The sequence below is a fragment of the Podarcis liolepis genome (genome assembly GCF_965112155.1).
Source record: "Podarcis liolepis genome assembly, chromosome: 8".
NCBI classification, from domain to species: Eukaryota; Metazoa; Chordata; class Lepidosauria; order Squamata; family Lacertidae; genus Podarcis; species Podarcis liolepis.
In genome coordinates this window covers 35,528,583-35,544,453 of record NC_139560.1, presented here as the reverse complement: position 1 = coordinate 35,544,453, position 15,871 = coordinate 35,528,583, and the positions used below count along the sequence as shown (strand labels likewise).

General features: G+C 40.4%; 1 protein-coding gene across 1 annotated transcript in view; it reads right to left on the bottom strand.

The window, feature by feature from the left end:
* The window catches only part of CYP7B1 (cytochrome P450 family 7 subfamily B member 1), a 103,725-nt gene that overhangs the window by 28,232 nt on the left and 59,622 nt on the right, over nt 1-15,871 (bottom strand). The window contains exon 2 of the mRNA XM_083517948.1: nt 4,831-4,967. Within this exon, the coding sequence (XP_083374074.1) occupies nt 4,831-4,967 (137 nt within the window). The remainder of the gene's footprint in view (nt 1-4,830; nt 4,968-15,871) is intronic.

Sequence of the window (15,871 nt, the reverse complement as noted above, 5' to 3'; positions counted from 1 at the left end):
TCAGGACTATTTAATTGCTCATCTTCTAACATTGTGTTTGCCATCAAATGCCAACAGTGCCCTTCAGCTCTCCATATTGGACAAAGAGGCCAAACCCTACGCCAAAAGATAAGTGGATATAAAACTGACATCAGGAATCACAAGACAGAGAAACCAGTAGGAGAATACTTCAACCCCCCCAGGACATTCTATACAAGATCTCAAAGTAGCTGTCTTATTACAAAAGAATTTCAGAAATAGACTGGAAAGAGAAGTTGCTGAATTGCAACTTATTACCAAACTTAAAACCATGGAGAGACCTGGTCTGAATAGACACATTGGATTCTTATCTCATTATACATGATAAAGCTATTTTTAGCCCTCTCACCCCTTGCTTTTTCCTGTAAGACCTTTGCAGTCTTCAACAGTCGTCAACAGGTTTACCACACCTATCAGCCAATCACCCATTCCCACCACCCTTCTGAGTAATACCCCTCCCCACCCTCTTACTATATATAAGGGTCTGGTGACTTCTGTTTCAGTGTATCTGAAGAAGTGTGCATGCACACGAAAGCTCATACCAATAACAAACTTAGTTGGTCTCTAAGGTGCTACTGGAAGGAATTTTTTTATTTTGTTTTGACTACGGCAGACCAACACGGCTTCCTACCTGTAACTAACTAGATAGATAGATAGATAGATAGATAGATAGATAGATAGATAGATATAGATGATAGGTGTTGTTGTTGTTGTTGTTCTTTAGTTGTGTCCAACTCTTCATGACCCCATGGACCAGAGCACGCCAGGCACTCCTGTTTTCCACTGCCTCCTGCAGTTTGGTCAAACCCATGTTAGTAGCTTCGAGAACACTATCCAACCATCTTGTCCTCTGTCGTCCCCTTCTCCTTGTGCCCTCAATCTTTCCCAACAACAGGGTCTAGATATAATGGAATGTTTGGCATGGGCTACAGCATGATCAAGTAATATTATATACACTGATGGGGGTTTTACTGTTTTAAATGTTTTAGCAATGACTGTTTTAAATAGACTGACCCACAAGCAAATTATGCCGGTGTGTTCAAATTCAAGCTGGCCTATTCCTGAACAACTTGATACGACCTGTTCCCTGGCACAAAGCAAGCTAAACTTGGAAGTAAAGTCTCTATGGTTGCAGAAAGAGTTACACTTCAAGGGAAGAAGGACAAACACTCAGAGGATGAACTACAAAATGGCATCCTCCTCAAAATGGCATCCCCCCAGCAAAGAAGGGTTGGGTGAAGATCTACATCAGGAACAAGCAGGGAATAAATATCTATGTTGGGAGCTGCTGACCCTGTGGATCCTGCCACCTGAGGCACTCACACACACATCCCTCATGACTGGGCCAACCCTGCTTCAGGCAGATACAACAGCAAAGGTGTTTTAAAAATATCAGCAGACAAAGCACACTTTTGTCAAGGCTGTAATGAAAGGTTTGATTTATGCAAAATATGCAATAGGTTCATCACAAATACTGCATCTGAGAAAGAAAATATATTTGTTACTCTTTTAACAAACCACAGAACTCTTCAGGAATGCCAGCTTGGCCCCACGACTGTGGGTGCCTTGTGCTGTGGGTGTCATGCAGCATGCATGGCCCTGGCACCAAAATTTGTGGCTGCCCGGCCCCTTCCAGGAGAATTTTGTGGGTGCTCAGGCACCTAGGGCCCCAGGGATTTGGCACCTATGGGGATCTTGGTTGCTTTTCTTATGACAGATTAATGTGTCTTCCCCTTTGAGGTTCTTCGCAGCATTTCGATAGAGGCAGACATGGCTTTATGACAAACAGAGCAAACTTTTAAGATTTGCAGCGCTGTCATCTACCTGGAGGATCAAGAAGTACAGGTTGAGTCTTTAAGTACCATTGTATAGAAATGACAGGGTTTTTTTGGAGGGGAGATAGGGAAGATGATCACATTTATGTAATAGTGGTCTTATTAGGAAGATTTTGCTGAACTGCTGACAATGATGTACAGTAGCGATTCGTTGGAATGACGTTTGGGGAAAACGATTCTGCTGCACCACCACACAAAACCAATTAGAGAACTATTTTCTGCGACAGGTCAGGAATTTACATTGTTTCTTGTGGAAAGATGTGCTTTTTAATTTCTTTATTAAGATGACATCCATGTCCCTTGAGACTTTTCGGGATGACAATCATTTGCCCATCACACGGGAAAGTACAATCAGTGAAATCATGTTACCAGTCCAGGGCAATGCCAGAAACTCCAAGCATCGTTCCACATTTTCCAAATGAACTACTCCGGGAACCAATAATTAGAACAATATATATTGGCAGTAATTTTTGACAGGACCTTTAGCTACACACCAAGCAGAGAAAGTAATGATAGAGCATACACATCAGTACTGCTGTAGATTATTTGATCGTTCTGTATATGTCAATTTTGCCAATTCAAAAAGACATCACGAGATGCTGCGTATATTGGTATTGGGGGTCACGATGGACAGTGCTTATTAATAACAGCAGTAGATTTGCTTCTCTTTCTCCTTTATGAGCTGCAGATATTCAGTATTAACAAAAACCAGCAAGTGTCATGAAGTAATAAAAACTCTGATGTTCCTGAGAAACAATACTATCTATAATTCAGTCTATTCTGCTTACTATCTCATGGTATCATAATGCAATACTTTAAAAAGTGACTTGGCTTAACAATGAGATATTAAATAATTATGTTTGAAATTGTAACTATACAAAAAAAAGGAGGAGGATGCTGTCACACCTATAGTGTGTTTACATCATTTCTTTCTCTCACTTGCCTATATTAAAAAGGAAATGCTACTCTTGGGGATTTGGGGAGGTGGAATTGAGTTTCTAAAACAAATTTACTGACCAACATTTCATAATTTGCAATTAAAATTAATTTAAAATAGTTTATGAAAAACATGTTCAGAAGTACAAAATGTTTTTGTTTTGTCCGGATGTCAGTTCTTATATTAAATACCTTGCTGGAGTGTTTATTTAGCAGCCTGATGAAAGTCTGACAAGCTGAACTTCGGCTTATATTTTGCAGATTTTTTCATTGCTTTTGCCCACAACATTATCTGCCCCCTTTTCCTCCCCACAATCTCTCCACAGGAAAACAGATGTGGAGCACCCAAGGGACCATTGCTGCCTCCCCCTTCTATCCACAAAGCCTGCTTCCTCTAAATCACTAAATTCCCCACCACCATCATTTTGTGCCCACCAAATCAAAGCACTGGATTAGTAGACTGCTTATTTTATGATGCATGCTGTATACAGAGTTCTGTGTTCCCTGTGTGATAAGCACTTCAGCTGCAACCCTGTGCAATGTTAGGATGCTTAAATTCCATCGTTGTCAGTAAATTTAAGCAGTTTTTTTTTGTATTGCAGCTCTGATCTTTAGAAATAATAAAAAAAGCAAAGTCTCAGTTTGCAAACCTAGGTGCACCCTCGCTTAGACAGTAAAACCTGTGTAACTTTGATGCACGATGGTATGTAACTGCAGAATTGTGTACAAAGTAAAGACTACAGAGATAGGAGCAGCTCCTGTTATTCTGCATTTATGAAGATGTGTGTTCAGAGCTATGGGTCATTGGAGAAGTAGTTTCGCTGTTCTCATTCTAATGAAACAATGAATTAATGTGTCAGTCACTTTTCTGTGCTTCTGTCAACTCCACTGTAATAAATTAGACAGAAAGACATTTTGCTTTTTTTTTTTTTAAAGCCATTGTCTAAATATGACCTAGCAATTTCTGCTGTGGATGATGTAATTTATCACTTTAGCAGAGAGCAGAATGTAAAGAAAATACAGATAATTCATCTTTGGTAGACCAAGTATACAAAATATATTGTGTATCTATACATTTTATGCATATGTGGTGTATACATGCAAATACCCAACTATGCAGTTAGTTTTGCATATCCTATTGTGCTCTGCACTGATGTTCGTTAAAGAGTACAAGACAAAATAGACTCAGTGTAAAGGTAACTCATGGCAAAGAGCATAAAGCAGCCAAGGCATAAACAGCCTCGGTCCAGTATACCTGAAGGAGCGTCTCCACCCCCATCATTCTGCCCGGACGCTGAGGTCCAGCGCCGAGGGCCTTCTGGCGGTTCCCTCATTGCGAGAAGCAAAGCTACAGGGAACCAGGCAGAGGGCCTTCTCGGTAGTGGCGCCCGCCCTGTGGAACGCCCTTCCAGCAGATGTCAAAGCGATAAACAACTACCTGATATTCAGGAGACATCTTAAGGCAGCCCTGTTCAGGGAAGTTTTTAACGTGTGATATTTTATTGTATTTTTGGTTTTTATGGAAGCCGCCCAGAGTGGCTGGGGAGGCCCAGCCAGATGGGCGGGGTATAAATAATAAATTATTATTATTATTATTATTATTATTATTATTATTATTATTAGGGCTCTATTCAAACTGACCTCAGCAAATCATACCTCCTCATCTTCAAAGGTCTAGTGCAGGTATGTCCAAAGGCTGGCCTAATCTGGCCCACCATTTGGTTTAATCTGGCCCCTTAAAAAAGATCAGCAACTTTCAACTTTGGAGAAAAATCCCAGCAACTTCAATCCTCAAAAGGTCAACAACTTTAGTCAGCCCTCATGCATGTTCACTTCATCAGATCTGGCCCTCTTTGAAAAAAGTTTGGACACCCCTAGCCTAGTGGAAGAAGTACATCTGCCCCTGCCCCTTGAAAGAGCACTGAGGAAACATACTCCTCACTGAGGAGACTGGCATCTCAGTTAAGGTGATTACTCCCAAGGTTCTCACATACTTAAGCATATCTCCACACACTCTTAAAGAACTAAATGTCTTTCTCACCAGCAAGGTGGACGGTAAAAACATCTCCGTATTTCTGTTGCAAAGATAACAAAAACTTGGTAGGGTCGTTTCTAAAATTCAGGGCTTCTCCCAGGAAAGGAATCCAACCATTTATTAAGGGCGCCTCTCCTGGTCTCCTGTAAAATAAATAGATACATAGAAAGCATTGTTAATTCATTTGCCTAAGGAGATGAACATTTCACAATTTTCTGAGTTGGGTGTGGAGGATCTAGTCCAAAGCTCTTTGTGTTTCCAGGTGTGCATAGGAGAAGTCCTATGCAAGGAAGAAGCCTGTATGGGGCAGCTCCACAGAGGAATTCCTATGTGCTTGTGGGAGTTGCATATACATCAAAGCTTCTAAGAGTGTCATAAATCCATGGATTGGGTCGATTAACTTCAGTGTAAAGTAAACATTGGAAGAAGAGAGAGCTTGATTCTCTAGGGGACCAATTCAAGGGGGTTTGGGGGAAATATAACTGCAATTATCCCACAGCTCCTTATAAAAATCTAAGGAAACTTTCCAAGTTAAAGTAAAATATGCATATGTAGACAATCAGGTTTCTTGATTATTTTTAGCTGCATAGACATACAAACCATACGTTAGATTTTTAAAATATCTGAACATATAAATTTCAGTGGGATTAAAACAAATATCCAACTTGAATACAATTAAAATAGAAATGTAATAGCTAAATAACACAATAGCTAACCATCCCAAGTCATTAACAAGTTCACAATGAAAGCAACATTTGTCTCCTGAGTAGCCCTGCTTAGCTTCCTGAACCTGATTTTTTACAAAGATGCCAAGTCTTTTATAGAAAGGATTAAAACATATATATAATGCATTAAAAAGCCTCTGATACCATAGTCCCATCTGGAAAAGTGACTTACACTACATACAGAGCAACTCAATTTGATTAATCGCAAGATATTTACTAGCTTGAATCTAATCAAAGATCAAGGGATCATAAGCATTACTACTACCATACATGGCATGAAAATTTATGTGGCTGGATTAACCCTATCATAGCCTCTCATAAAATGAAATATTTTTTAAAAAGAAAAACTTTTTACTTACTATTACTATTATTTAGTTTAAAAAACCCTGGTGATTGAACAATATAGGTGAAAGATGAAACCCAATATTATTTCTATTTTAAAAACTTTGGTGATCACTTAACTAAAACAAAAATGATTTAATTCTGCATAAATTTGCATATGAAAAGCACAATAGTTCTAAGGAAACTGTACTTTGTAGATACAAATAATTATAGAAGATGCATTATTTCTTGTTCACACAATCCTCTTTTAAGATGGCATTTCACAATTAGAGTTTCAGTCAGTACTTGTAAAAATAGAATTTAAGCAAAATCTGTTACCCAATTAATTTGGGGCAGCTTTCTAGCTGAGCAACATGGCTAAACGAATCAATAGCTCAAATCAAGCTATTGATTTAAACATTGCTGCCCTAAATATTTTATTAATATATAACTGTCAGTATACTGGATTTTCACAATGAAACAGAGAACAGCTCTGCCCCAGTAAGGTTACAATATATAGTCTTGAGAGATGGGAAAGATGGAACAGGAGAACAGAAGTGGGAGAGACACAGCTATTGAGATAAAAGTGAGCAAATTCTGTTACACAGACCTAGGTCTTGTCCATTACAGATGAAGACTAAATATTAAGAATAAGGATTCAAAGGGGTGTGGAGGGAGAACAAAAGAACTGGTAAACTAACTGCCAAGTTTGGCTCACCAAACATTTAGGGAGTACCTCAGAATATTTTTCATTTGGGTGGCTGTGCTTTAAAGCTGACTGCTGACTAGCAGATGCAGGGGGAAAACAAGCTGTTTTGTTGTTTTTGACACTCTTGAGTTTATAGAGTTAGTATACTAGAAAATCTCTAGCAGTTACTGTCTGTTGATTTGGCACAAATATTGCCCTGGACACAGAAAACTTGCTAATGGTTAATTCTCCGTGAAATGACAAAATCGAGAGAAAAAGCAGAGAATAGATGGAATCATCTCTGCCGTGTTATGGCAGCCCACATCCGACCTACAATTAGTGTCTCACAGCTACTAACCTATTCAGATGGTATACCTGTTATTCCTTTTGGGGGGGCGCCAGTGGCCAACATTCGCTTTCGGACAATACACTGCTCAAGTAACATCGTGACAAATCCATTTAGATTGGCGGTTTGTCATATTCTAATTTAATGCACCTCGTTTCAACCTCCCTGCTCTGTCATCCGGTCAAAAGCTGTATTCTTCACGGGCTTTCCACCGGGTAGAAAAGACACAGCTCAGAAATCCAGGAGGAAATTAACTTAATGCTCCAAGTCTGGAAGATCACATCGGGGAGACATCTTGCCATTGCAAAGACGTGAGGGTCATCGTTTGCTTCAGACAAGTTTAGCTCAGCAGCGATAAGCTTAATACTGTAAAACAAGGAGGGCCTGCAACAAAATATGGTAGTGTGTTGGACTCACTTTCAGTGCTCACATCCAGTAAGTCATACCCTCTCCCAGGACACTCCATTCTCCCCCACTTCCCTTCCCTGTTTCTGTATCCCACTACCACCACAGACACACAGCACTCTGTGGCCATTGTCCAGACTAGGTCCTCATGGGTCTTCTTTTCCTCAATACTTTCCTCCTCTAAAATCTTTGGGGTTCTCTTGTGCATGCTGATATCCCTCTCTTATTTCTAGTACAGTGGTACCTCAGGTTAAGTACTTAATTCGTTCCGGAGGTCCGTACTTAACCTGAAACTGTTCTTAACCTGAAGCACCACTTTAGCTAATGGGGCCTCCCGCTGCTGCCGCACCACCAGAGCACGATTTCTGTTCTCATCCTGAAGCAAAGTTCTTAACCTGAAGCACTATTTCTGGGTTAGCAGAGTCTGTAACCTGAAGCATATGTAACCTAAAGCGTATGTAACCTGAGGTACCACTGTAGCTCCATTTTTTGCTACAATCCTGGCAGCACTCACCGACCAAGATTCACTATTAGGTGGAGCAATACTATGACAAGGCTTTGCATATTTCAAGAGGAAACTACAATACTGGTACCGCTTATGACCCATAATAGACTGATAACAGAAATGCATCTTCATTTCTGTCTTTGCTTAGGAGGATAGAGGTCATTTTGATGACTTATGGCTCCCTGCCAACTGAGCCGAGATGGCATGTTACTATATCAATAATATATTAATATATTAGCCTTCAAGTGTGCGCACTAGAATTAGATGTTTCACTCTACAAAACTTATAAAACACATCTGGACTGAGTTTCTTATGGCCTCCTCTTATTCTTATACTTCTTTTAAAGTATAACACAAAATCCATGCATTTAATTTAGAATTTAAGAGCTTGGCTGACAACATCTGCTGGCCTATGTTTTTGTTAATGTTGTGAAGGTGTTGGTTCTATAATGGGAAAATACTCTGAAGAAACAGCCGCAACATGTACCAGGTGCAATAATTTATTCCCAGGGAGCATTGACTAGAACATTTCTAAAACAGGCAATGCTAGCCTATGCATATTTACTCTCAAATAAGTGCCACAGTATTTAATGGGGATTTTCCCCTAGTAAATGTGTTCAGAGTTGCAGCCTTCCAATGCATGCTTGCTTCTACTCATATGTAAGTCTTACTGTATTGTGTGGGAATTACTCCCAGGTATTAAATTTATAAAATTTGTATACCACTCTTAGCCAATTATCTCAGAGCAGTTCACAGCATAAAAATACAAGATAAAAACACAAAATACATAATGAAAACAAGAACAAAAAATTCCAGAACAATAACCTCCCACCACAGCACTTTATAAAGGTTAATAAGCAGGATGAATTGATCTATTTCAGTCGCTGGCCAGAGTGGATCAGCAGGTTAGGTACATACCTGCACCATAAAGCAATCTGGGAAATTCCTCTGCAGAACTATATTTTATTGATCTATTACAGAGTAGGTTGGGTTTTTTTTATCATGATGCAAGTATAGAAGTCACTACTCAATACAGTAATCCTCCAGATGCTTCAAACTCCATTGCCCATCAGCCCCAGCCAGCATGGCCAATAGCCAGGGATGATGGCAATTGTAGTCTAGCAAAATCGAAAGGTCACCAGACTGGAGGGGAAGGCTGTAACAGAGATAGAGACAGGGCTTACAATATTTAGTACAATATAAACATGCATGTATTACCTTCTCAGAATTGATATGCCACATTTATTTATTTACAGAAGTATTTATATACAGTGGTACCTCGGGTTACAGACACTTCAGGTTACAGACTCTGCTAACCCAGAAATAGTACTTCGGGTTAAGAACTTTGCTTCAGGATGAGAACAGAAATCGCATGGCGGTGGGGTATCGGCAGCGGGAGGCCCCATTAACTAAAGTGGTACCTCAGGTTAAGAACAGTTTCAGGTTAAGAACGAACCTCCGGAATGAATTAAGTTCTTAACCTGAGGTACCACTGTACTGACCTCTCATAAAACAGCAGGGCAGTGTGTTACAGTATGCATAAAATAAATAAAATAAAATATGAAAACCATTAAAATGTCTGGCTTGTGATTCAAAGGCTGTAAACAGCTGCCTAGGCCTGTTTGCATATAGAAGACTTTAAGAAACACCTGAAAGTCAAAAGTGAAGATGCCTGGTGATTATTTGCTGGAAAAGTGTTCCATGGCTTGGGACTGGTGACACTAAATGCTGGACTTCTGCTTGAGGCCAGCCAGGTCTCTGTAACACAGGAGACAACTAACAGCCCTCTTCCAAATGATCTCAGTGATCAAGCTGGGCTAGAAAAGCTCAGGAAGTCTTTAAGACATCCTGATCCAGATATGTCCGTATCTGCCATATCAGCTGGTAAAAGACACTCCTAACCACACAGCTCACTTGGGCCTCCGACGACAACTATGCATCTAGCAGCTATGTACCTAGAATCATAGAACTGTAGAGTTGGAAGGGACCCCGAGGGTCATTTAGTCCAACCTGCAAATTTAGAGAGTGCAACTCCCTCCAACGCAGGCAACTAGCCAGTTTTCCAGTTGCTTTGATTCATGTCTAAGATGCTGAAGTATTTATAGCTCAGGGCTGCCCGGGCAAATGGTTTCATCAAAGATTTTAGAGCTTTATGGAAACTATTGATTTGATCTGTGTAGATGGGCCATAGCTTGGCAGGAAAGAATCTGTTTGCATGCAGAAGGTCTCAGGTTGAATCTCTGGTATCTCCAAATAGGAAAGACTCTGCTATCTTTCCTACTTAGGTTTCATCACAGAGGAAAAGGTGTTTGTAATTCACTTCCAATATACCGTATTTTTTGCTCTATAAGACTCACTTTTTCCCTCTTAAAAAGTAAGGGGAAATGTGGGTGTGTCTTATGGAGCGAATGCAGGCTGCGCAGCTATCCCAGAAGCCAGAACAGCAAGAGGGATTGCTGCTTTCACTGCGCAGCGATCCCTCTTGCTGTTCTGGCTTCTGAGATTCAGAATTTTTTTTTCTTGTTTTCCTCCTCCAAAAACTAGGTGTGTCTTGTGGTCTGGTGCATCTTACAGAGCAAAAAATACGGTAATTCTCAGAGCAGGAATTGAACAGGTGAATTCTTCTCATGGAATATAATACATCATAAATGCACAACACCTGTAGTTGCCATTCATGAACATAAACCTTCTGTTTAATAATGTCTGTTTACAACCAGAAACAGACATATAGTAATCTCTTGTTTGGGATAAACATTAATCCAGATCTGTCTGCAAATTGTCTACAATACATATACACACATTCTCTCTCTCTCTCTCTCTCTCTCTCTCTCTCACACACACACACACACACACACACACACACACACACACACTTATGATAATCTCCGTCGTGGCCTGTTCTTAACCCTCCATTCTCCTGCCTGTCCTAAATCTAGCAAATCCACTCGTGGCGAGTGATGATTGACATCTGCTCTTAACATAACTTTTGCGGTATGAAAAATAATTGAAACAGCCCGCCATGGAGATGCCACCCTGATGGGGACCAGTGATATCTCTGAATAGTTTTCAGGAGGAAAAACAAGAATGCAAAGGGCCTGAAAAAGAGTCAGTAAGAAGGCATTTCCCTGGAGAATATCTTTTTCATTTTACAAAGTGGCACTGGCATCACACAGGTTGAAAAGAGCTGGTGGAAAAGAGCGCTCTTGTGTAGAACTCCAGTTCAGGAGGCAGGCAAGGCATTTCCTCTCCTCATCAAAAAATGATGCAAACATAAATCTAGCAATCTAGAGTATTTTTTCCTCTCTTTTAAAAGGGGTGTGTTTGGGGTGGGGGCAGTGCACTGGTACAGATGTATAGCAAAAGCTAATGCGAACATGTCAGAACACTTTGCATATCTTCACTCACGATCATAATATTTAAACAGCTTCAACATGACATGCAGAAAGAGGCCCGAGGGCTTCTAACATTATTGAACACTTGGGACTGTAATGTGTACAATGAACCCAGAGGCTTTATGCCCCAGAAAGGTACGCTATAGAAACATGGTGCAGAGCCTTTCGTTTTTTAATATGATATTTTGGAAGCATGGACACTGAAGAGAATGGACAATGCTTTGTATTTTCTGAAATGTATCTGTTATTCAGTAGTCAAAAAGGACATAATATTATTTATGTTATTTTTCCTTTCCTATCTGCTAGTGTGTATCACAGAATCATAGAACTGTAGTGTTGGAAGGGACCCCATGAATCCAACCCCTTGCAACGCAGAAATCACAGCTGAAGAATCCCTGACAGATGGCCATTCAGCCTCTGTTTAAAATCTTCTGGTGAAGGAGGGCCCAAAGGAGTCTGTTCCAAACAGCTCTCAGCCATGGGTGTAGCCAAGGGGGCGGGCGGGGGGCAGCTCCCCCCCCCCCCCAGATCAAGTACAGTGGTACCTTGGTTCTCAAATGCCTTGGTACTCAAACGCCTTTCTTTTCAAATGCTGAAAACCCAGAAGTAAGCGTTCCAGTTTTCAAAGGCTTTTCGGAAGCCAAACGTCCGATGTGGTTGTCGCCTATTATTTCCTGGACACCTGCACCAATCAGAAGCTGTGAACATTTCAGAAGTCAAATGGACTTCCAGAATGGATTCAGTTTGGTGCTTTTGTTTTTGCTATTTATTTTGCGTTTTTGTTTTTGAGGCTTTTTCCGTTGCAGTCATACCTCTTTTTGTGACCGCTTCATGTTGCATTTTTTCAGGTTAAGAACATGACAAACCCGGAAGTGTTTACTTCCAGGTTTCGCCGCACGTGCAGAACCGTTCTGTGCGGTTCACGCATACACAGAAGCCCCACTCTGGTTGCGGACATTTCGGGGTGTGAAGGGCACCCCAGAACGGATTGTGTCCGCAACCAGAGGTGCCAATGTAATTTGTTTTTGTGGCTGTGTGAAACCCAGTTCAGCTACTGATTGATTGATTGATTGATTGATTGAGTGGGTGACTGTGGAAATGGATAAAAGCGCCCCCCCATCCAAACAATGACTGTCATCAGTGTAGGTAAGATGTTTTTTAAAAAAATGTATCACCTACAATACTGTCTTATTTATTTTATAGTACAGTACATTGATTATTGCCTTTCATTTTATGGATCAATGGTCTCGTTAGATAGTAAAATTCATGTTAAATTGCTGTTTTAGGGGTTGTTTTTGAAAGTCTGGAATGGATGGATCCGTTTTGCATTACTTTCTATGGGAAAGCGCGCCTTGATTTTGGAACAGACTTCTGGAACGATTAAGTTTGAGAACCAAGGTACCACTGTAGAACAACAGAAATACTTGACTAACTGACCAATCACATTGGTTCTCCCCACACACAAAAGTCCTGCCCCACCATCAAAGTCCTGCCCCCCTCCTCAACAAAAATCATGGCTACGCCCATGCTCTCAGCATCAGAAAGTTCTTCCTAATCTTTATTCAGAATCTCCGTTCTTGTAATTTGAAACCATTGGTTCAGGTCTTGTCCTTTGGATCAGTAGAAAACAATATTTTTAATCATTTGATATTATGAGAGATATTTTCTGTTGTGCATCTCCCTGAAATTCAAGTAGGATGAAGGATGGTATATAAATGTTTTAATGAATAAATGTGTTTTTTAAAAGGGGGGGAGGAGGACACGCTGGTTAACACCTGATATTTTGACAAGACCCTGGAAAGCAGCTTGCTTGATCATTTGTACCTCAGAAGTGATAATCTCCCATCTATTGGTTAATTTTAGCATGTGTCTTGTCTAGTTGTATTAGAAGAAACGAGTTGGGGAGGAGGGGGAAGGGGGAAGGGGGAATCTCGAGACAAACATGAGGCTAAGAGAAATGGGCAATCCAATAATAATAACAAAGAGCAATGGGGGGGAGTGTAAGTTGCATTCATTGAGTTGGAGTTAACCTAAATTAGTCACACTTCAGTGTGAAATCATGGCTAATTGATTTCAGTGGGGATAAGTGTGATTAACTTAATAATTAGCAACTGATAATTATCTATATATATGCATCAAGGGCCAGCAGCATCACACAGATGGCAATAAAAGCTACAAACAATGCAACAAGTTGCGCACCCAAAATCCTACTGAATAGCGCAAGCACAGCACCTCCAACTAATATAGCAGAAAGTGGCATGTGTGAAAGTTTGTGCTATATTAGGAACAGGGGATTTCATTTTCTTGCCGTGTCTCAAGACATGGTCTGAGGATAAACAAGCAGGCAGTTTGCTGCAGTTAAGTATGGCGTGCTCTGTACCTGCATGGGAGACTCCATGCATTAACCACCTTTAGTTCCATGATGGAAGAAAGGGTGGGAAATGATGTCCTAAATAAATATGAATATTTGCATCTGTAATTATTTATTATTTTGATTCATATTCCAGCCCTTACCTCAGCATCTTACAGTTAAGGTATTAGTAAAAAGAAAGAAAGAAAGAAAGAAAGAAAGAAAGAAAGAAAGAAAAGAAATAGGACTGTAATTTCAACTGGTTTAACCGGAGAATTAAGGACACACTTGTTTATTTTATTTTATTCTAGCCCATTTTTGTTTTGGTGTGTTAGGCCATTTTTAATCATTTATCATTTCCTATTGCACTAACAATGAGCATTAGCTTTTGGTAATATGAAAAGATATTTAAATTTAGTTGATTTATCAGTTCATTAGTTTAAAAAAGTCAGCAATTTATTATCATAAAATACTTCAGTCAGAAAATAGTCCCAATAAAAGTGAATGCCCAATCAGCAATGTTGCATCTATGCATGTTAATACCTGCCTGGGTTGTGGTTGATAGAACATATGATTATTTAATTCATACAATTTTCCAGAGGGCAGCAATGACAGGCGGCCTTTTAAATTTCCAACTATGCCTCTGGATGGAGTGTTGTTCCATATCATAACTGGAAATTAAAATGCTCACTTCCCATTGTTCAAATAAGTTTGAGGGGCAGGGGCCTACCAACTTAGAAAGGAGCTTGTCCAAGGGCACATTTTGAGGGTCCCCCTCAGATCTGAAACCACCCCTTTATTATAGTCTGTGAAACACAGCAGCACCTTCATTCATCTAGCTCCTGTTTTTCTAATCTAGGAACATTTATTTTGCTTATGCAGAAGAGCAATATATGTTTGAGAGTCTAACTCAATGTGTGCAACAAGATGCATTTCCAAGGATGCTTTTTTCAGTTTTCTCACTATTCGCTTCCTGAACCTTTACTTTCCCAATTGCCCTCTGGTGCCACTTTAAAAAGTTCTGTACTCATTTTTTGATTTCCACCCACGGCCACTTTATTTTTAGTCCGCACTCTTGTATGATTTGTAATTATTCCCCTAGGAAAAGACAAACATTTTAAGTGTGTTCAGAAAATATGGATATACAGATACAGTGGTACCTCGGGTTACATATGCTTCAGGTTACATACACTTCAGGTTACAGACTCCGCTAACCCAGAAATAGTACCACAGGTTAAGAACTTTGCTTCAGGATGAGAACAGAAATCGTGCGGCAGTGGCGCAGCAGCAGCGGGAGGCCCCGTTAGCTAAAGTGGTACCTCAGGTTAAGAACAGTTTCAGGTTAAGAACAGACCTCCAGAATGAATTAAGTACGTAACCAGAGGTACCACTGTATTGGTTCTAATATACAAGGCCCTATGTTGCTCAGGAAAACCAGGTTACTTGAGAGACCGCCTTATACTTTATATATCCAGTAGGTCACTGGTGGTCTGCAAGAGACCTTCTTAAGCTCCAAAGATCTCAGAAGCCTGTTCCACAGTAACTTGGAGCAGGGGTTTTAGCATAGCTGCCTCTGTTCTTTGGAACAGCATTCTTGCTGAGATTTGACAGGCCCCATTATCTGCATTTCCCAGAAACAATTGAAGACATTTCTCTTCTAACAGGCTTTTCCAAATGGATGACAAGGTCTCTGCTATGGGTGTCTACACGGCTCATTCCCTTCCCATAGGTTTCAATGGGAGGCCAAAGGCTGCTTTCCAGGGCTGGTGCAATTTGTCTCCTTTCTTGGCAAATAGGAAGGCAATAGATCCTCAGGATTTCAGGCCTCCCCTGATCCACCCAACACCATTTTTCAGAGCGCTGATGGCGGCTGAACTTTCTGCTGCTGTGGTGAGGAGGCCTCTAGAATCAGGCTTCCTCCTCTTCCCACAGATTTCCTCCTCAATCTGTAGAAAGGAGGAGTCTGCAGGATTCAACAACCTCTTTCCGGGAGCATAGGAATCCTCCCTAAATTACCAACAAGAGGTACTATCTTCATTGATGGTGGATGCATGCTCAATTAACAGTCAAAGAGTCGAGATGAAAGGTGAAAAGAAACCTACGACATGAACCACTTTGAACAAAATATGTGAGGAGCCAGAAAATGCACATTATGACTTTATGTAATAGTTTTATAGATACATGATGGCATGCTAAGCTAGCCTTGAGCCTGACGCAGGTGCTAAATAATCAGTTCTTGCACCATCATCTCAATTTTTCCAATAAACTGCAAGGATGAAGAACATCTGTTCCACAGGCTGCATGCTTCCTTCAAAT